This window comes from Apium graveolens, chromosome 4 (genome assembly GCF_009905375.1).
Source record: "Apium graveolens cultivar Ventura chromosome 4, ASM990537v1, whole genome shotgun sequence".
Lineage (NCBI taxonomy): Eukaryota > Viridiplantae > Streptophyta > Magnoliopsida > Apiales > Apiaceae > Apium > Apium graveolens.
In genome coordinates, this window is record NC_133650.1 from 16,784,270 (window position 1) to 16,805,392 (window position 21,123).

At 33.3% G+C, this 21,123-nt stretch overlaps 1 protein-coding gene across 1 annotated transcript; it reads left to right on the forward strand.

Annotated features, from left to right (window-relative positions):
- The first annotated feature begins 1,027 nt into the window (after positions 1 to 1,027).
- Positions 1,028 to 18,238, forward strand: LOC141717836 (uncharacterized). The gene is made up of 27 exons (XM_074520044.1): positions 1,028 to 1,314; positions 1,522 to 1,587; positions 2,146 to 2,232; positions 3,162 to 3,218; positions 3,340 to 3,404; positions 3,571 to 3,743; positions 5,633 to 5,694; positions 5,824 to 5,907; positions 6,536 to 6,695; positions 7,406 to 7,521; positions 8,199 to 8,327; positions 9,189 to 9,260; positions 9,630 to 9,725; positions 10,125 to 10,202; positions 10,358 to 10,486; positions 10,819 to 10,995; positions 11,234 to 11,431; positions 11,556 to 11,669; positions 12,331 to 12,581; positions 14,559 to 14,604; positions 14,692 to 14,940; positions 15,537 to 15,767; positions 16,138 to 16,229; positions 16,326 to 16,551; positions 17,243 to 17,599; positions 17,791 to 17,864; positions 17,942 to 18,238. The coding sequence occupies exons 1-27, from the start codon at positions 1,207 to 1,209 to the stop codon at positions 18,045 to 18,047; spliced, it is 3,603 nt and encodes a 1,200-aa protein (XP_074376145.1). The 5' UTR covers positions 1,028 to 1,206; the 3' UTR covers positions 18,048 to 18,238.
- The last annotated feature ends 2,885 nt before the right edge of the window (positions 18,239 to 21,123 follow it).

Sequence of the window (21,123 nt, forward strand, 5' to 3'; positions counted from 1 at the left end):
AAAAAATTGTCGATGAAGATGAAGGCAATAAAAATGTAAAATCAACTATCAACACTGAAAGTGAGAAAAAGCCTGAGACTAGTCCAGTCACCAAGACATCTAAAACTGAATCAAAGAATGAAAGCACAGTGAAGAAGAAAAAACAGGAATGGGAAAAATGGAGTCAACAAAAGAAAAAATTATGCTTATATTGTAGATGCCCCTAGGAAACAATGTCAGAAATGTGGCTTAACAAATCAACTAACTCATCTTTGTAAAAAGATTGTTAGTGAGTCAAAATATGGGGCATGCAAATACAATGAAGCACAAACCGACGACCGTTATTCCTTTTGTGATTAATTTGATTGTTAGTTAAGAAAAGATCTAAAAGAAATAAATCTCGGATTTGAGGTTAAAAATGAAAATGCTAATCAACCTAAGAAAACTTATTTTTTTTTCAAGTTGTAATTATTTTTCTTTTGCCCGTTTTAAAACTGAAACTGAAAAATTGCAACCGAACCGGAAATTTTGAAACCGAAACCGAAACCGATAATTCGGTTGCGGTTTTCGATTTCTAAAACCGAATATCTTCGATTTCTAAAACCGAATATCTTCGATTTCGGTTGCGATTTTATATAAAAACCAAACCGAACCGAGCTCTCCACTACCATAAACCTAACTTTTGAACACCATAGTATAAAAAATGTAACTAATTTAACAAAAGATGTACTCCTCCATCTTATATTATTTGTCCAGTTTTGACTAGTATATACTATATAGTCAATTTTATCATATTTTGACCGCGAATTACATTTAATTTATTCTTAAATAAATTTGAAAACTTACGTCATCGGAAAATATATCTAATTCTTTTTAAAATGTATATATTTTTTTTAAAATGATACACCATTTTTATCGGTTAAAAACCAATCATCAATTTAACTATATAAAAGTGAAAACATGACGTATAATACAAGGACGAAGTATTAACAAGCAAGTTCAACAAAAGATGTATTAACAAGCAAATTAACGACCCTAACCGGTAAAAACCCAGCTGATAAACCCTTTTTCATCTAATTAGCTACACTGCACTACAGAACTGTAAATTTTGTAATTAACAAATACACACACATATATACACATTGATGCTGAGTTGAACTTTTCACTCCTCTATTCAGATCTGTTTATCTCACAGATCTCTCCCTCTCTCTCAAATCAATCTCGCCCATGGCGATTACACATACTCTCCTCGTTATCACTTGCTTATTTATAACTCTCAATCCAATCTATCCCTCTCTCGCCGATTCTATTCTAGGCTGCGGCGGATTCGTCGAGGTGACTATATATTTTTAATTTGTTTCTGTTTCGATTGATCGTTTAATTATTAGACCAGATTAATTTGTATCTGTATTAACATATATCATGTTTTTAATTTGGAGTATATGTATTTGTTTTACTGCTCGATTTTAAGTTCGTTGCTGCTGAATTTTAGTTTTAGTTTTACATTGGGTTATTTTGGATTAATTAGTGTTTGTGGTGTAGGCGAGTTCCGCTTTGATCAAGTCAAGGAAGCCGACTGATGCGAAATTAGATTATTCACATATTACGGTACAAATTCTATATTTCTATATTCATGTTTCACTTAATTAGGATAAGCTTCTGGCATTGAAGGATGGATTGAAAATGCATTTTTGTTCGAGGAAACAGTATAAAGTTGTAGTGGTCAATAGTGTCTGAGTGTTTGTGTGTGTAGTCTTGTACTGTTATTGTTGGTTATTATTTTGGTAAGCTACGTGTTTAGAATTTTAAATTGCAAGTATAGTGTTATTTTTGTTATTTTAGTCATTTCTTTCGATTTAGTATGTTCTTTCTTATGTTTTTGGATTGTTAGAACCTTATGGTCCGGCTAAGAAGATGCAGATTAGCATGTTATTTAAAACTATGAAAAATGGAATCCCAATTGCGTTATCCTCTGTATTTGCTTTTAACTAGTTTTAAATTGATGACAAGTGCTGGAGTATAATGTTTTTATATAATTGATTATTTCTGTATGTTAGCAAGTAATTCTTTTATTGTGATCTTTGTTAAATTTCTGCTAGTTGAAAAATAATGCTTATAAGAAAAATTGGTGTACATGAGGAAAAAATGGAATTTAACACCCTGCAGGTTGAGCTTAGGACTGTTGATGGATTGGTGAAAGATAGAACACAGTGTGCTCCTAACGGCTACTACTTCATTCCAGTTTATGACAAGGTATTTTCATTTGTATTATGCATTTTCCGCTCCAGCGGCACCCATAGTGAGTCTGTACTCTGTACTAACATGAAATTCCTTTGCAAGGAACTATAAACATGATTTTCCAGGGTAACTAACTTGGTGCTGCCTTGGTTGAATTTTTAAAATGCTCTTATTCTTTGGGCAAACTTCTTGGAAAGGATTGCAGTTCAAAACTAAGATACAAAATGTATATTTTTTTTGGCAATTAAAAATTTAATACAGAAGTTCAAAAGCAAAATTTATGTATCTGCATAACAACAGAGATATCTGGCTAGGTTCTTGTATGGTTTAGTGAGATTGGAATATATAAAGTATGTAAGAGCCAAATATGGAAACACAATTTTAGAATTTTAAAACTTGCCTAAAGTAGATAACGTCTCTAATCTACTGGGACTGGCATTTGCTTTACTTGGTCTCAGTACTTCGAAAATGGATTGGTCAAGTGGTCATATATATGTATGTTTAATGTGGATTCCCAACAGATCGACGATTGTTGATTTCCTACACTCATTTAATTTTTAATGTGCCTCGTGGATTAGTTTAGTGTGAACAATGTGTTTGATCTGCTAGGGTTTGAGCGCTATAATGTAGGTATCAACTACTTCAATAAAATATTTTTATTAACATATATATATATATAATTGCATAGTGAACCATGAGTTTGAAGAAGTAGCTTCACTTCATGATCTGTTGGCGATATTTTTAGTGAATAATCTTGTTTTTGGTGAGGTGCGATTCGAATTTAAGACCTAATGGCCTTCGTAGTGCCTTTGCATCCCCAGAGTACTTAATGATCTATGTCATAGAATATCCAAACTTCATCTATGTTAAAAAGTCTTATTAAATTTTTGTAGCATACCTATAGTATGAATGAATTGTTCTTATGCAAAAATATTCCACTGCAGGGATCCTTTCTGATTAAAATAAAGGGACCTGAAGGATGGTCATGGGATCCAATTCAAGTAAGTTAAAGTTGGTTTGTTTTGTTGTCAGTTGAATAGTTCCTTTCTGTCCTCTTTCTAAAGAGCTATACGTTTCAGTAACCTTGTTTTATGCTCTGACATAAATTACTAATATTTGTAGGTTCCGGTGGTTGTTGACCACAATGGTTGCAATGCCAATGAAGATATAAATTTTCAATTTACAGGGTCTGTCTAACCATGATCACCTTGGAGTCTTGCTTAGTTTGCAATTATATAAATCTTTTCTCCATGTCATATATATGTGTGTGTGTGTGTGTTTGTGTGTGTTACTAGTTCTTCGATGTGCATAGGTGTTGTTTCCCTTGGCTATTCTGAAGTAGTACCTTTCCAGGTTCACTGTATCAGGTAGAGTTGTTGGAGCTGTTGGTGGGGAGAGCTGTTCCAGCAAAAGTGGTGGTCCATCAAGTGTAACAGTTCAGCTTTTGCATCAATCTTCGGATGTTATCACATCATCTGTTTTGACATCCACTGACGGAAGTTACTCTTTCTCAAACATTGTTCCAGGTGAAGATACTTTCCCACTTTAATAAAGATTATGCATGTACACATTATGGTCGATTGTCGTAGAAATTTGTTTAGCCATTTATCTGTTTATGACATCATAATACTTTGAAAAGCTGACCAAAGCACCAATATATCATTGCTCATTAAATGAGCTAATAAGCTCAATTCGTTCCTAAGGAGAAACCTCCTGGCCGTCCCTTGAGGATTACTTTTTGTGCCATTTACTCGTGAAGCTGGACTTGTTTGTTAGTCACAAGCCGTGGCTTGTAAATCCACAAGATTAACTTGTTTATTGCTTGGAACGTATATATGAAATAAGCTTTGGAATTAGCGCATAGCATAAAGCTTGGATTATATAGGTTTTCACTTTAAAAATTGAAAGGAATTATGTTTTTTTTTTCATTAACCTGGACGCTTGCAAACACTTATTTAGTTTATTGTACAAGTAGTACTACAGTTAGCTCTTTCCGAATCCAAAAGCCTATCATATTACTTTGGCAACCCAGTTTTAAGGAGATTCATATTAATAATTAATTTGTTAGTTAGTACCAAATTTCTTAGTTCACACTTTTTTGTGATTGATGGACTTATTTTATATATTGACAAATTGCCTTAAAGAGTAGTATTATTTCTAAATGCCCCGTAGCTGCTCTTGCAGTCTATTTTAATTAATGTGTATTTGTATATAGTTACATACTGATTTTTATTCATTGGTATCATCTTTACCTGGAATAGGATGGTTAAGTCATAATCCGAATATATGGTATACATGATAATTTAAAATATAGATACCGGTGTAGGCGTATACTTGAACCAAACTCTGGAGCTATGTAGTAACTGGCCATTTAAGGCTGCTGTCCCATACTAACTGCCTGCATTCCTTGCTTAGAAAGACTAGTATATAAAAGATGCAATATGTAGTTGCAGATCAGTTCTGCATGCAAACAAATAAGATTGAAAATACTAAGATGTTGCTAGTATATGATCATGAGGAGCAAGAAATTAAAAATTAGTTCGTAAGCCGTAATTATGTGATGCTAGTACCTGAGAATAATATCATTGTAACAGTTCAATGAAATTTATCTCAGATATTGATTATCATTGTTTCATGAGTATCAGTATTAGTTGGGGTTCTACTTCTATAGAAGGAAATTTTTTAATTAATTGTCTTGAGATTTTTTGAACTGAATTATACTGGTTATTAGAAAATGCTCTCTCTTAGCTATGAGTTGGGATCTGTCATCTTTTCTCCCTTCATCAGTTTGGAAACCCTAGGGCTGCGGATCTATCTTTTTAATTTTTTATTTCGATAATTTTGTTGTTTAAAATTCTTGCCTTGCAAAACATGTTATCTATGCATTTATCTACACCATAACATGAGAAGATATTCCATTGTAATACGGGGACAGGTAATTTATTTTAACTTTATTTTGAGAAATTCCCAGTGAATAATTTATTTTATTTTTTCTTTTTATTACATAGATTTGCATTGTTAAAATATGGTGAATATGGTGATTATGAACTTTCCAAATGAAAATCATCTATAATAAAGTCATGCAAGCTCAAGGAGCTTGTACTGAGCTCAGATTATATCTTCAAGCTCGAGGATTTCCATTCATGAACATGTTTTCATATTCAACCCATCTACTATTTACCCTTCACAATGCGCTGGCAGAAAAGATCTAAGATTAATTTAACTTTTTAGTTAAATTATTTAGAACTTCGTTCTATTTAATATTTTGATTTTGTATTTTTTTTTTACTTTTATGATTTAGTTTTCTTAAGTTATACCTCTTCAGTCTATAAGTTATCAGTATACTTGGTGTCCTTATCTATTTTTTAGCACAAAGCGTAGGTCTGGTTATTCTAAAAAAAAGTCTTGAATATAGGGAAGTACAATATACGTGCTGCACATCATGATTTGCCCATTGAAGTCAAAGGTTCCACAGAGGTGTGAGTTCTATCCACAAATTCTTTTTTCCTTTAGTACTGCCTTTCTCCCAATCTCCTATTGTTGAAGGGATGCTACATTGCCACAATATTCTATGTTCTAATACTGTGAAACTAACACTTATTATAGGTGGAATTGGGCTTCAGAAACGCTCTAATTGATGACATTTTTTTTGTCCCTGGCTATGATATTCATGGACTGGTTGTTGCTCAGGTGATAATTTTTTCTTGTTCTTTTGCTCCATCGCACCACAAGATTATTGTTTGTGATCTCCTTACTAAAGCCCTAAACATTTTGATTGTGCTAAGCTATGATCCTTTTTTAACTAATAGACAGTAGGTACAACTTTTAGCATTCAATCTTCATAGTAAAAATAGGTTCTACTTACTAGTAGGAACCAAACCTGCCTAAGGTCCATACTAATCAGTTATCAGAAACCGCTCATGAATGTAATTGTATTTGTACTAAATCTTTAATTTTTTTATAACATTTGTGCATTCACGGATGGACTACTGCTGCAATTAGAAGACACCCTTCTGTTTCTGAAATTTATCAAGACCATCATGTCTACAATTTAGTTGTAATATTTCCAGATTATCAATTATTTGCACATTTACGGACCAAATGTTAGATCTGTTAAAAATTGTGGAAAGCATCACGAACATATTTGTACTGAGAGGTGTGTACATCCCCACTTCATTTTTGTTTAAACAAGTTTTAGATATGGACCAGGTTATCAAAAATGGCAGTGAATAAATTTGGTTTTTTAATTATTCTAGTTATAAAATAATATCCTTTTGAATTTAAGCTAATGCATAATTTATCAACCTTTCTTATGCAGGGAAATCCTTTATTGGGTGTTCATATATATTTATATTCAGATGATGTCTTGGAGGTGAATTGCCCCCAGGGTTTTAGTGATTCTCCTGGCGAGAGCAAAGCTCTTTGTCATGCTATATCTGATGCTGATGGAGTGTTTAAATTCAAATCTATTCCCTGCGGTAATGCCTAGTGTCTGATGCTTTTCGTTTATATCTGCAAAAGCTGTGTTCTTTTATATAATCTATTTTTTCGAATGACTAATGCATAGAACACCTGTTTCAATTATGTGCCTTTTGTGTCTCCTTCATCGTGACCCTCGAGACATGTACCAAGATGAAAATTTCTTGTTACTAAAATTTACAAATCAGATCTACTAATTGAATTCACAACATTTTATTTTGTATTCTCTATTATGTGAGCATTATTGTACTAATTATATCCAATATTTGTTAGTAATTCGGGTTCATAGACTTTACTTTAATTCTATGCTAGATTGAGTTTGAGACAATGAGCTTGGTGACTGCCTAATGTTTCTTTGGTGCAACATAACTTGTGTTAAATTCTGCTCACAAAATTTGACTATATATTTGAAGATAATGAAATGCCGAAAAATTGGATTATCATGTGCATCCTGTGTTTTATGCAAGAGTATAGTCAACCGAGATGCTCTTCTTTTTTCCTATGGAGGAACCTATGAAACAACTCTCATGCATTAAATGATTTTGCATGTACCATTTAGTATATTAATTGTTGTTGTTGTGTGTCTTGGAATATACTGGTATTTTGTTCGTTGTTATGTTGTATTTGGAACATTTATGCTAGTTTTGAACTTTAACATATCATATTCTTATTTATTTATTTATTACATATACCTGTGTCGTATCTGCAGGGGTATACAAGCTGATTCCATTCTACAAGGGAGAGAACACTGTGTTTGATGTTTCACCTCCATTCTTGTTTGTATCAGTTCATCATGAGCATGCAACCATCCCCCAGAAATTTCAGGTGCACTATACAGTTCTCCTGTGATGGATATTTGGTATTGTTGTTTTTTTCTTGCAATGCAGTGTTTAAAACTTTTCTATTGTTGGTAGATGCTCTCTCCGCGATCCATATCTTCCACAGTACACTGAACAATTACCAATCTGCACTCATTTTTTTAAGTAAATTTTTTATTTTAAAACGATGAACTATTTGTCTTCACCTTTTAGTCTTTTACCCTTCAGGTTCTTTTGAGGCTAGATATTTAATCCTATACCCTGCCTAGGTATACTTATTCTAAATTCCATGTAAAAGAAGTAAAAAGTGATGTATGAGTGATGGATAACTTAACGACCAAGTTTTATATAGAACAAGAGCACATATTCTAATAGTTGTGGGTTTATTTATTCCTAGAAATAAACATAGCATTGTGTAGTCTAAGATAATTCCAAACCATAATTATAGATATAAATGTGGCTTTCAAGTCCATGATATAGTGCATTATATTTCCATTCCTAGTACCTAAATAATCCATTTATGAAGAGAAAGTAGTACTATCGACATTGAAGATTTATAAAGGTGGGTCTTTGTTGATGCTAACTTTGCAGTTTTCTCAGAATTTGGAACTTTGCTTGCTTTTGGGATAACATTAGCATGCCATAGTTTTTGGGATTTCATTCTGGAAAATTTTGGATGTGCAGGTTACTGGATTTTCTGTCGGTGGTCGTGTAGTTGATGGAAATAACATGGGAGTGGATGGTGTAAAAATTATAGTAGATGGCCAAGAAAAGTCAATTACTGATAAAGAAGGATATTACAAGCTTGACCAGGTAAATTTATTCCAGGGGACATATTACGAGAGATTTACATAAAAAATGTTTCGATGTTCTCTTGAAATTAGTTTACCCTGAGTCTAAGTTTTGCCTCTCAGTTTGCATGCCAAGTTGAGTTGGTATTTTACATTCTTATGTAGTTTTTCCTAGGCAACTTTCCTTCATTTTTTTAATCTGAATGAATAATTTGTATGGTTTTGATTCTTACCAAGATTTTTTTTTTCTGGCATACGAGTCTAGAATTAAATTAAGGAAAAATTCTATTGTTATTCTTTTATAAAGTTATATGTTATCTTGTCTGTGACATAAAATTAGACTGTTGTCTTGTTGCCCTTGATTTCAGTAAAAAAATCATTTTCTTCTGTAGCTACTGGTACTTGTAAACCACAGTTACTATTTATCTGTCTATCTCTTGATACAAATTTATTTTAGCAGTGTTTATTTTTTGTAAACTTGTGTCAGGGATACACGTTTATAGGGTACACATCCATTAGTTATCTACTCCTTTTTCGAAGTTGATCTATCGTAGAAATGAAAAAGTAAAATTAGGTTTTGCGAAAGCATCATAACTAGGACTCGGAGGCACTTAGTAACCCTTTGTTAAGTGGGAATGAAGAAATTAGTATAAATGGTCAGCAACTTACTCTTTCATCTATCTGAACCATCATTTATGATGTTCCTACCTTTGCTATTTCCTTGTACCGTGACATTTGTAATTTAGTTTTTCCTCATATGAAAGTAAATTTATATCTTATTTTTCTAATTATTTTTTTGTAAATTACTACTAGGGGTATATGATCTGTATGATCTTAGCTTGTGAAATTCACCTGAACTCAACAGTATTCCTATCTTTTCCAGGTGACATCTAAACGTTATACGATAGAAGCAAAGAAAGAGCATTACAAGTTTGACAAGCTGCATGATTTCATGGTAAAGTAAAGCTAATACTTATCATATTCTATATTGGAGTTCTCAAGTAGTTATGTTGTCTCAAGAATTTGATCGAAGTCTTAATTATACTCCATATCTTCTTGTTAGGGTGTTTAAAGCAAAACTTATTATTCTTTAAAAATGTGGATGTCTTAAAGAGTTTTTATGTAAGCGCGGGACCCAAAAAAACAATTAAAACCCGAACAGTCAATCTAACTGGCATGCCAGTTGTACTTGAGACATCTTGAGGATGTAGTATGTGAGAATAAGTGAGTCGTTTCATTGCAATTATTAGGTAGCCACCAAGTTGGGTATTACTGCTCCCTCCCTCTATCTCTCATCCAAGAACTCATATTATCTGTTTGTTAGGTTCTGCCAAACATGGCTTCGGTGGTTGATATCAAAGCAATCTCTTATGATGTCTGTGGCCTAGTACAGACAGTCTCTCCTGGTTATAAAGCGAAGGTAACTACAATGTTCTTTTGTAATGCATTTTTTTGCATCAATAAATATATTACCTTTATAAGCTTCAGATAAAGGGCACAGAACATGTAACATAATGTGCATATGCGATTACGCAATTCGCAAGAACATGTATTACATTACCTGAATTCTTAATTTTCAAAGATTTTGAGGTAGGGATTGGGCCTCATAGTTTACTTATATAGTTGTTCATTCTTAAACAATATCATTCAAGAATGGGGTCTCCCAATATATTCATTTGTTATCATTAACTCCTTTATTTAATCTCAGTGCTAGGCATGAAATTTTCATTCGCAGACATGTGCTATTAACTCTGCATATTTCCGTTCATGCCTATACCCTGTGATATTCTTATTTTTATCGATTATGCATGTGTTTCAGGTTGCTTTAACTCATGGACCGGAGAATGTTAAGCCTCAAGTAAGACAGACTGATGATAGCGGTAATTTTTGCTTTGAGGTATGTCGATACATGTCTAGTTGGTTGTTTGCTAATTTTGCCTGTCCAGTGTCTCTAATTCTGCTATACTTTATCCTCCTTGAAGTTTCTGGAACTGCACTATGGGTTGGGGTCATAAATTTGAGATTAATCAATGGTACTTGAATGGTTTTCAGGTTCTACCAGGTGACTATCGCTTGTCATCTTTTGCAGCCAAGCCTGAGCGTGCACCAGAGCTCTTGCTCTTGCCTCCTTATGTCGATGTCAATGTCAACAGACCATTACTAAATGTCAGATTCCATCAGGTAGTTGCAAAGGCTGCTCAGACTAATCTATTTTACCTTAGTCTGCCTCTAAATCGTCTATTTTTCTTCATTAAAAATGTCTGTTGTTGCTCACCTAGCAATATAGAGAGAAGCCAGATCCAAGTTTGAGGGCGTTATTAAGAGTATCTTTGTCTTGTTTTACATTCTTCTTTAAATAAATTGGGATACAGTTTTTTTGAATATTAACATTGGTGTTTTTCCCTACATATAGTCAAAGTATGTGCTGCTATTGGTTAGGTAGTCACAGTGAACTGTATTTAATCATACAAGTTCCACATTGTTAACATACTATTTTTTTTGGAATGAATCAGGCACAAGTAAATGTCATTGGTTCAGTCATGTGCAAGGAAAATTGTGGCTCTTATGTTTATGTTACCCTCGTAAGATTGGGTGGTAGCAGTAATAAAGAGAGGAAGACAATTAGTTTGACTGATCAGAGTAGTGAATTTCTGTTTCCTAACATTCTACCAGGGAAATACAGGCTTGAGGTATCGTGCTGGAGTGTTGCACTCTTATTATACTTTGTCCTTTTGCCTTTTTCATCTTTCATGCTGAAGCTGTGAAACACAAGGAGTCAAGGACTATGTAGTGTAACAGCATACCTTCCTTTGCTACTGTGTTAATAGAGCCTTCAAATTTCTTGGGACTAGTATTTCTCGCAATTGTGATTCATAATTTATTGTTTTCATTTTTGTCAATCTTAAAACTACTGCTTTCATTTTTCAGATCAAACACCAGGCTCCAGGATTGTCAGAAGATAACTGGTGCTGGGATAAAAAATCTTTTGATGTGGATGTAGGGACGGAGGATGTTAATGGGATTTCATTTGTTCAAAAGGGTTACTGGGTCAATGTTGTCTCCACACATCCGGTAGATGCGTACTTAAGTCAACCAGATGGTTCCCACATGAACTTGAAAATTGAGGTTATTCTCTTCTGCAAGAAAATTTAATCTACTTAAATCTTATATGACACTTGCCAAATATAATCACTATGTACAAAACTATTGTTCTTTCTTAATTTTTTGGCTATTTTCTTGAAAATTGCAGAAAGGCTCACAAAAAAATTGTGTGGAAACTCCAGGAGTACATGAACTTCACTTCGTTAATTCGTGTATTTTCTTTGGTAGCTCGCCCGTGAAAATTGATACTTCTGATCCTTCGGTACCACTCTTGTAACTTTTAAGTTTTCCTGTGATAACATTGTGTTTTGTTCTACTACTGCCCATGGTTGTCACGTTGACAAGTCGAGTCGAGTCGATGGAGGACGAGCTTGTCGACTAGTCGAATAGTCGTGGACTAGTCGATAAATTAATAATAATTAATTAAATATAATTATATATATCTTATATACTTGGCATTCCACAACAAAAGTTTAACATTCTCATACTCATATACATATATATATATATCAATCACAAAATAGAGATGTTAAACACAAACATCTCTATTTTCCCTTCTATATACTCACATAGATAAGCTGACTATACAAATATATAATTTTTTTTTACTATATGTATATTCAGTTTTAATCAATTTATACATACATAAACACACCCAAATAAAGATATATATGTTGAAATAAGCATGTTGATTGTTGCTGATGTTGAGTAGGTTTTTAGAATTTATATTAATTTTGTGTTCTAAATTTTGATTGGATTTTGCACTAGTCGACCGACTAGTCGATAAGTCGACCGATTAGTCGACAATTTGCAAGTCGAGCTCTCCAGTCGACTAGTCGCGACTAGTCGACCGCCGTGACAACAATGGGACTGCCTTATCATTTGGAATTCCCAGTTAACTAGCTGCTTTTTTGTTTCCATAGCCAGTGAGTCTAAAAGGAGAGAAATATCTTCTGAAAGGTGAAATATCAATTGAATCAAGCTCCGTTGATGATTTAGACACGAGAGCTGACACTATATTAATAGACATCCTAAACAGTGAGGGTACATTTGTTGTGGGTACTAGTGCCAAATTAGTAGGTGCTAGGAATGGTCAACCAGGTGTGTCTATCTTCGGATATTCGTTATGGGCTAACCCTGGCGAGAAACTTACATTTGTTCCTCGGGACGCAAGGTACGTAGCTTAGTTGTTTTCTGTTGCAATGCATATAACGTTTGGTGGTCTTTTCCATGTTGAAATGCAACTTTTCACTTTTAATCTGTTTAAACTTTTGTCCTATGTTACTGGGAGCAGGGAAAGAACAGTTCTATTATTCTTTGCCTCAAGAACCAAATTTTCTCATAATTGAAGCACGTGCAAATATCTTTTTCTTCTCAGTCTCAAACCTGTCAAAAAACTATTTTTGGTTGTAGTTGAATTTTGTACCAACATAAACACTTATTTCTCTCATATATTTCACTTCATTTAATAATTTGTAACATTAAACATGATATTTAGTCTAGTATTGAACTCATCCAGTAGTTTGAACAAAATCTCACCCCCTTCTATTGTTTTAAAAAGTATTATCATTCCTTTACTCTTCCATTTTTGTCACATACACCTCCATCCATCCCTTTCACATGCAATTTTCTTTGTAACTCTTACTCGATTACCACATTTGTTCCTCTCCCCCTTTTTTAATACAACTGGAGCATACCCAGGTATTTTGCAAATGTTAAGAGTGCCACAACCTGAAGCGAATATGTTGGATCAAAGTGCTTAACTGAGAAATTGCGGGAGCAGAATACTGCAGTGCCCAATTAGAACCATTAGGCACTTGTCGAGGACATAGATTATTTGTGCTTCTAATTTATATATCAGCAAGTGGACCTTTTAAAGTTCAATACCCAAAGCCAACCTAAAGGTCATTTCTGCGAAGTTCACACTGTAGTTTGAACTTCTTATTATTTGATAAATAAAGAAACTGCATAGTGTGCACAAGTAGTTGTAATTGCGGTTAGTTAGGTCAATATTAAAACACAACATTTAACAACAATTAGGCTTAACACATCGAACCTAAAGTAGAATCTCATATAAATTAAAAATCATATGTAAAATGGAATCTAGTGTAGAATCTTTTGTATATATCTGTAACAAAAAAAATTATATGTAATCAAGTTATATTTCATCTTAATGTTTTTTTAAATTCTACTCCCTCCATCCCAATAAATTGTTAACACTTTCTATTCTTTGATGTCCCAATAGATTGTTAACATATCCTAAAATAGCAATTTTTTCTTTGCAAAAATTAAGGGGTCCCATTAACTTGCCCCCACTTTCTTAACTTTTCTTCACCTTTATTCATTTTTCTTGCCGTATGCATGTCCTGTGTCTGTATGCCTGCTACTGCCAATGCCACTTCCCATCTCCTTGCTTCTTAGGTGCTTAACGTCATATGTACCCCATTCTAATATGTTTCAAATACTATTGTCTTGATGTTTGATTGTACCTTGGTTGAAAGGTCATTACTAACCCGAGAACTTTTTTGCTTTCTGATTGAAATGCCTAATTTGATTCTTAGATCTTTCTATGTTTTATAGGTGACTTGTTATATTTTAAGTGGTTACTTGCTTATATTTTCATGAATTGAATATATTTTTATAATTACCGAAGGCTTAGAATGTTGTTGGAGTAAAATAAGGATGTTTTTTTTATCCCAAATAGGTTAGGGTGGTAATTACTATCTGTCTTACTTTTTTAATATAGTGGATCCACAAATAGTTTATACTTTACCATCTTACCTAAAATTCTCCTAATGGTTCTACTTTGGATAATCAGCGTCAGCTTGTCAATTAACAAAACTTCGTTGTAATATAACAGTAATTGTTATAAAAGGCTTTGTTTTAGCGTTTGTCCGCTAATATAACAGTAATTGTTATAAAAGGCTTTGTTTAGCGTTTGTCCGCCCCATTTTTTTTAAGAAGGGTTGGAGGGTTAAATTTTCTCAAGAGGCAGTATTGTTAATCTGTGACGGTCTATTTATAGTTTTTGCATATGCTGGTAGCTTTATTTGAGCTACAATTTGTCTTTTTCTTACTAGGCCCTTACTCATATTTGTATGTAATTGATGCATTTAACTATATTCTTTAATCTGGCCTGTATATGTTGCAGAGATGGTGGTGAAAAGAAAATCTTATTTTATCCTAGACAACATCAAGTAAGTATGGTGGAAGTTTTAGTTCGAAAGTCAGCATGTCAATTGTCATTTTTTTTTCATATAGTTTTTCTTCACCTTTTGAATCAGATCGCAGTATCACAAGATGGTTGCCAAGCAGCCATTCCAATATTTTTGGGTCGTTTGGGATTGTACATTGAAGGATCAGTCTCTCCTCCCCTTCCTGATGTACACATCAGAATCATTGCTGGTGCAGATAGCCAGAATTCTCTAATGAAGCCAGCTGAAGTAGTACTTGAAACTACCACAGGAGAAGATGGTGTTTTCATTGGTGGACCCCTATATGATGATATAACTTACAACGTTGAAGCTTCAAAGGTTTGTCTAGTATTTGATTGCAATAGACTATTAATTAGACCCAGCAATAATGTCGTGTTTTTGTGCACTTTATGTTCTGTGTACCAAAAGTCTAAATGCAAATACAACACAAAATGAATATGTGTCGTGTCATGTCATGTACCATGTGAATTCATGTCAGTTTCGTGTTGTGTTTTCATGTCATATGCATAATAAAAAAATATATTACAATATTATAAATCATAAATTTTTCATTTTTATTAATATGATATTGCTTCTATAAGTTTTGTAACACTTTTATATTAAATTCCTTTTAAATATTAAATAATTTTTTATAAATATAAGATTTTAATTATATGTAAAATTAATTTTTAATTATTATTTTTATAATAAAATTTATTTATTTTGGGCACTACCTGAATTGAAAATTCAAAAACGGCACTAAATCTTTCTTATAGTTAGCCTCATGTCGGTTGAAGTCCTCTGCAAGAGTCTGTCTAGTGTCAAATCTTCTATCTTTACGGAAGCCCGTTTAATCTTTACAAGTACAATGAAACTTTTATGTACTTTTAATCTTACAATTCATTGCTATGTTGTTGGTTACTTCTTCCTCGCAGCCTGGCTATCATGTAAAGGCAATTGGACCTAATTCATTTTCCTGTCAGAAGCTCAGTCAAATATCAGTACATATATATTCAGAAGAAGATTCCAAAGAACTTTTTCCTTCCGTTCTGTTATCATTGAGTGGTGAAGATGGTTATAGAAACAATTCAGTGGCTGGTGCTGGTGGGACTTTCCTATTTGATAATTTATTTCCGGGGAGCTTTTATCTCAGACCTTTGCTTAAGGTATTCCTCCAAAAACTAACTTATGGGCGGAATCTTTGCTTGTTGTTTATCTTGTTTCTCAAGGAAAAGTATGAACTTGCTTTTGAATTCGAAGCTTTCACTCAAAATGCCCAGAAACAGTGCGTTTAAAAATTCTTTAGTTCATTTAACTTCCCTTCGGCAATATATTACTTTTGCAGCCCAGACATCATAATCTGTTGTGGGCAACTCTGTAATTTAGTTATCAGTCACGGTCTCTTGCTATTGTCTATGAAATGTTACTGATAGTGCATGCAAGTTAATATTGACAGAGCTAGATGAATTAAAAGGCATCAATATCTGATGCCAGTAGTTGTGTTATGCCAGTAGTTATAGTTGTTTTTTTCTTCAGGAATATGCTTTCTGGCCTCCTGCACAGGCTATTGAACTTGGTTCTGGCGAGTCTCAGGAAGTAGTATTCCAGGCTACTCGTGTTGCTTACAGGTATGCAATTCTTTCCCTAGTGCCCGGTGACCTTTTACATTCATTTGTTTTTAACACTTGGGATCAGAACTTAAGATTGTGGAACCTTTGTAACAGTGCCATGGGTTCTGTTACTCTGTTGTCTGGGCAGCCGAAAGAAGGTGTTTTAGTTGAAGCCCGATCAGACTCAAAGGGTTATTATGAGGAGACTTTAACAGATTCGTCAGGAAGTTATCGCCTGAGAGGTCTCCTACCTGATACGGTCTACTTAATTAAAGTTGGGAAAAAGGGTGACCTTGATAATCAGATTGAACGTGCATCTCCTGAATCTGTTGTTGCTGAGGTGAGGCACTCGTACGTTGTTATTGTGGTGTAATTGTGATTTTTGCATCCATGTTGCATCAAAGTAAAATTAAAACCAATATCATTTATGCTTTTATCTGTGGTTGCATTCATTATGCCCTCGCTCTCGTGAATTCAAGAGTCATTCTGATTTTTTTTAATCCTAGTAGACATGGATCAGATTTTTACTGCATGAGAAAGCTGCTGTAAAAGTTTTTTTTTAATCATGGCAAAACCTTTGTTCATGTAGCTTAAATCAGTTTTATACCCGTACAGAAAATAGTAAAAGCTGAGTTGTGCGTCCTAAAATCCTGATAAGCTCATATAAATTTGCTAGCCTTCAGTTCATTCTCATAACTACATAGTAACTATCTGGGATGCTTATGATGTTTACTAAGTTGGGGTTTATCGGAAGAATGAGATAAATTGTACTTAAAAGAGCTTAAATTATTTATAGTAAGATTATTGGTTCCCAATAGGAGTGTATGATATAGTTTTCCCTATCACTCATCTGATATAGTTTGAGATGATTTATTCTTTAGGTACCATCCATTGTTGCAATTATTAAATTTTTGTGTAGTTACTTTTTTTCTCCAAATGATTCAAGTTTGTGGGTTAATACATTGTTTGGGTCTATAGATTACAGTTTACTGATTGACATTGAATTTGTTTATTTGGCATATTTTTTGTAGATTGGAATAGGGGATATCAAGGATTTGGATTTTTTGGTGTTTGAACAACCGCACATGACAATTTTAAGTGGTCATGTGGAAGGAAAAAGAATTAAAGAGCTACGGGAACATCTCAGGGTGGAAATTAGATCAGCTAATGACCCATCTAAGGTTGAATCCACCTTGCCATTGCCTTTATCCAACTTCTTCCAGGTGAAGGACTTACCAAAAGGTAAGTATCTTGTACAACTTCGATCGGTACTTCCACCAAACATCCACAGATTTGAAACAGAAGTTATTGAGGTCGACTTAGAGAAACATACCCAGATTCACGTGGGCCCACTAAATTATACTCTTGAAGAGGAGCACCACAAGCAGGTTGGTAACACTATTTGCTCACTGATAATAGACAACATCATGCAGAATCTATTTTTATTTAAAAATTGTCATTCTTTCTGCCAAGGGAAGTTATTTTTTGGATCTTTCCTGTCTCTTGTGAGTTTCCATCGTCCAAGGTGTATAAACCATATGTACAGATCTTTAATTGAAATTATCTTCTGGCCCTGCAGGAATTGACTCCAGCTCCAGTATATCCACTGATTGTAGGAGTCTCATTGATTGGTCTTCTTCTCGGCATGCCAAGGTAGATGGAATGTTAATTTCCCCATTCTAATCTTATAAAATATGGCATATTACTAATATTTATTCCACTATTTGAAGATTAAAGGATCTATATCAAGGCACAATAGGCGTTTCATTATCAGGGTCCATGGCAAGTGCCAAGAAAGAAATGAAGAAGACAAGTATTAGAAAGAAGACATATTGAAGACCCCTTTTAGATTCGGCTTAGAGATAGATCAAGGGTTAGCACTAGTTAGACATTCTGCAGTCTCAAGTTTTACTATGAAGAGCAGAAGCTGCTTTTAGGCGAGGCCCTTAATTTTTGTATCAAGTGAATATATGAATCTTAATCTTGTATTTTCTTAATAATAGTACAACATCGAGGGCTTCTATATAGTGAAGAAAAATACTTGACAAAAAGCATCAGTGCAAATTTAAGATTGAATTATAGCATACAATACATAATCATGTTTGCTATGCTGCTACTAACGAATTGCAAAACATTTACAATTCACGGAACGAAAGAAGTTGCAAGGGCAATAAACATGATAGCTGAAGATCTTTACTTCAGATTTTTTTGATATCTTCACATCATATAGTTATTTATTTAATAGCAATTCAAGTTCATAAAATTACAAAAAACGGAGGCAGGAATATTATATTTTTATAAAAATATTATCTAATTACTATATAACTTTTTATAAGTGTTTTTTGACGAAGCTTTTTATGATTTGTCGAAGGGATCTTTTTTTTTTTTTTTTTAAAATTTAAGCAAGTGCTTGCCTTGCTAATTCAACAAGGTTAGAGCGCTAAATGAACCGAGCAGTTTGGTAAGCTGACTCGTTTCGACTAGTATTCGTGTTCGGTAAACTTGTCTGGAAAGCTTAACGAATATGTGTTCGGTTTGTTAAGTTCGTGTTCAGTTTGGTTAATTTGATGATATAAATTTTTTTAATAATTTTTTCAACGATTCAAATATATGGATATTAGGATATATTGATTTTAGTCTTATGAAAAAATAATTAAAAAATTTCAAATTTATCTTAAATGACTTTAGAAAATAAACTCGGGTAACTACTCCAAAAAAAGAGATTCTCGACTAAAATAAATCAAATTTTAAAGTGATTTGTTTAACGATCCAACCTTTCATGTGTTAATATCTATTGATTTTAGTCATGTGAAAAACTAAATAAAAAATTTCAAATCTATCTTGTGTGACTTAAAAAAAATAGAATGAAAGTAATATTCCTAAAAACAAGATTAATTTGTCCTTGATTGAGAAAATAATTTTTTAAAGTAATTTTCTCAATGATCCAACCACAAGGATGCTAATATATTTTTGATTTTAGTTATGTGAAATGATATAAAAAAGTTTCAATTATACCTTGCATAACTTAATAAAGAATATTTAATAAAAGTACTATTCCTTAAAACGAGATTCGTTTCTTAACAAAATAATTTTTTAACCGATTCTCTCAACGATCCCACCATACGGATGTTAAGATATATTGATTTTAGTCGTGTGAAAAAATAATTAAAAAATTTTAAATTTATCTTGCATGATTTTATAAAGAAAATTAAGTAAAAGTACTACCCGACAACACCGTTTATATATAGAATATTCAGAATTCAATAACATAATAGCCCCGAAAAGCTACAAGGATCTTTACAAGAAAAGGTATGAAACAAGATACAACCATTAATCAAGAATATAAACTTTTACAATCTTTGTAAATTTAAAATTTCTAACTCGGATTTGGAATTTGCCAGATAACTCAACTATATCTGCAAATATAAAATATTTCAACCGATACTCTCACAAAGCTTCTACCTGAGCCGAGCGCCTAAAACTTGTCATCTTCTTATTTATCTATCAAAGTTGGATCAACAAAAACGAATGAGTTAAAAGGCTCATCAAGTTACTATTGTAACACCCCCAAATCCGGGGTCAGGATTGAGTGTCACTAAACAACTTTAAATAATATAAACCTGTATATTAAAACAAATATACAGATAACCCCTCATTATTCCAGATCGCTTACAGGTTATGATATGAAACAAGAATCTAATCTTCTAAAATTTCAATAACTAAATACAATTTCATTACCACTTTACTAATTTCCCCGTATTAATCACTTTAACATCTCCAAATTCCTTCAGCTGGAATCTCTCCACTTTTGCTGTCTATTAAAAGTTATTCATTCTTGTCCTCATTTGATACTGAAAGAAATAAGAATTCACAATGCAAGAGTGAGTCAAAAATGCCCAACAAGTATCATAAATGGTTTCCAGGTATTAGATCAAAGGAACTCCTAGAAATAATTTTTGAATGATTTCAAAACATCTTTATTTATTTAAAACAGTTGAGCGAATAAAACATCGACTCTCATTGACCTTTAATCATAAATCACATTTTTTTGTAAAGGAATAGTGAACGTTTCACTGATTCATTTCTTGAATCAAATCTTCGTTGTTTTTGTAACCATAATTTTCCAAGAAGGAATGCCGTTAATGGCGATCAACAATAAATTGGACTGAACACTAGAAACCAACATATGCATTATAACATGTTGATCAGTCAGGATATAGTGCGGATCTATACCCAACTGCATAGACCCACCAACGTATAGGGTACCCAGGCACTATGGCCTAATAATCAAGGGTCCAGCCATCTCTGGCCCTTAGGGTCCAGCTCATTCCTGGCCCTTAGGGTCTAGCTCATTCCTGACCCTCATCGTAACCATCCAGTCCGTAGAGTATTTTGATGTCAAATCACTTTGATTTCAAAATATCCCGATTCAGGGTTCGCAAATAACCTGAAATAATGGGTTTTTGCTCAAGAGATCAATCGATAATCACGGAATAAGATTAAAGAGGTACTTGCGTAAATAAGAGTAATTGAAGCGAAATATAAAAACATTTAACTATTCTGAACTTAGAATAGGAATAAAGAAATATTTGCAGTATTTTAGAAGAAAGTTTAGGAATACTTGCCTCAATTGATAATAATCTTTAACTATCTGCCATATCACTCAGTCCTGATGTATCTGTATTTCCATTGACAGGCTACTTGACCTTTCTTATCATTCACCATTTCAGGTTGATATCTATTCTGAATCCACTCGTTTCATTACTACACGTAATCAGACTTTACTTTTACAATCTCTGTCTGGTTTTGAATAACTCAAACTATGTGTATCTATCATAAAAGATACCATTCAATTAAACTGACAATATATAAATGTCGTCTATACACTTATCCTTATCGTCTACCCGCCCGA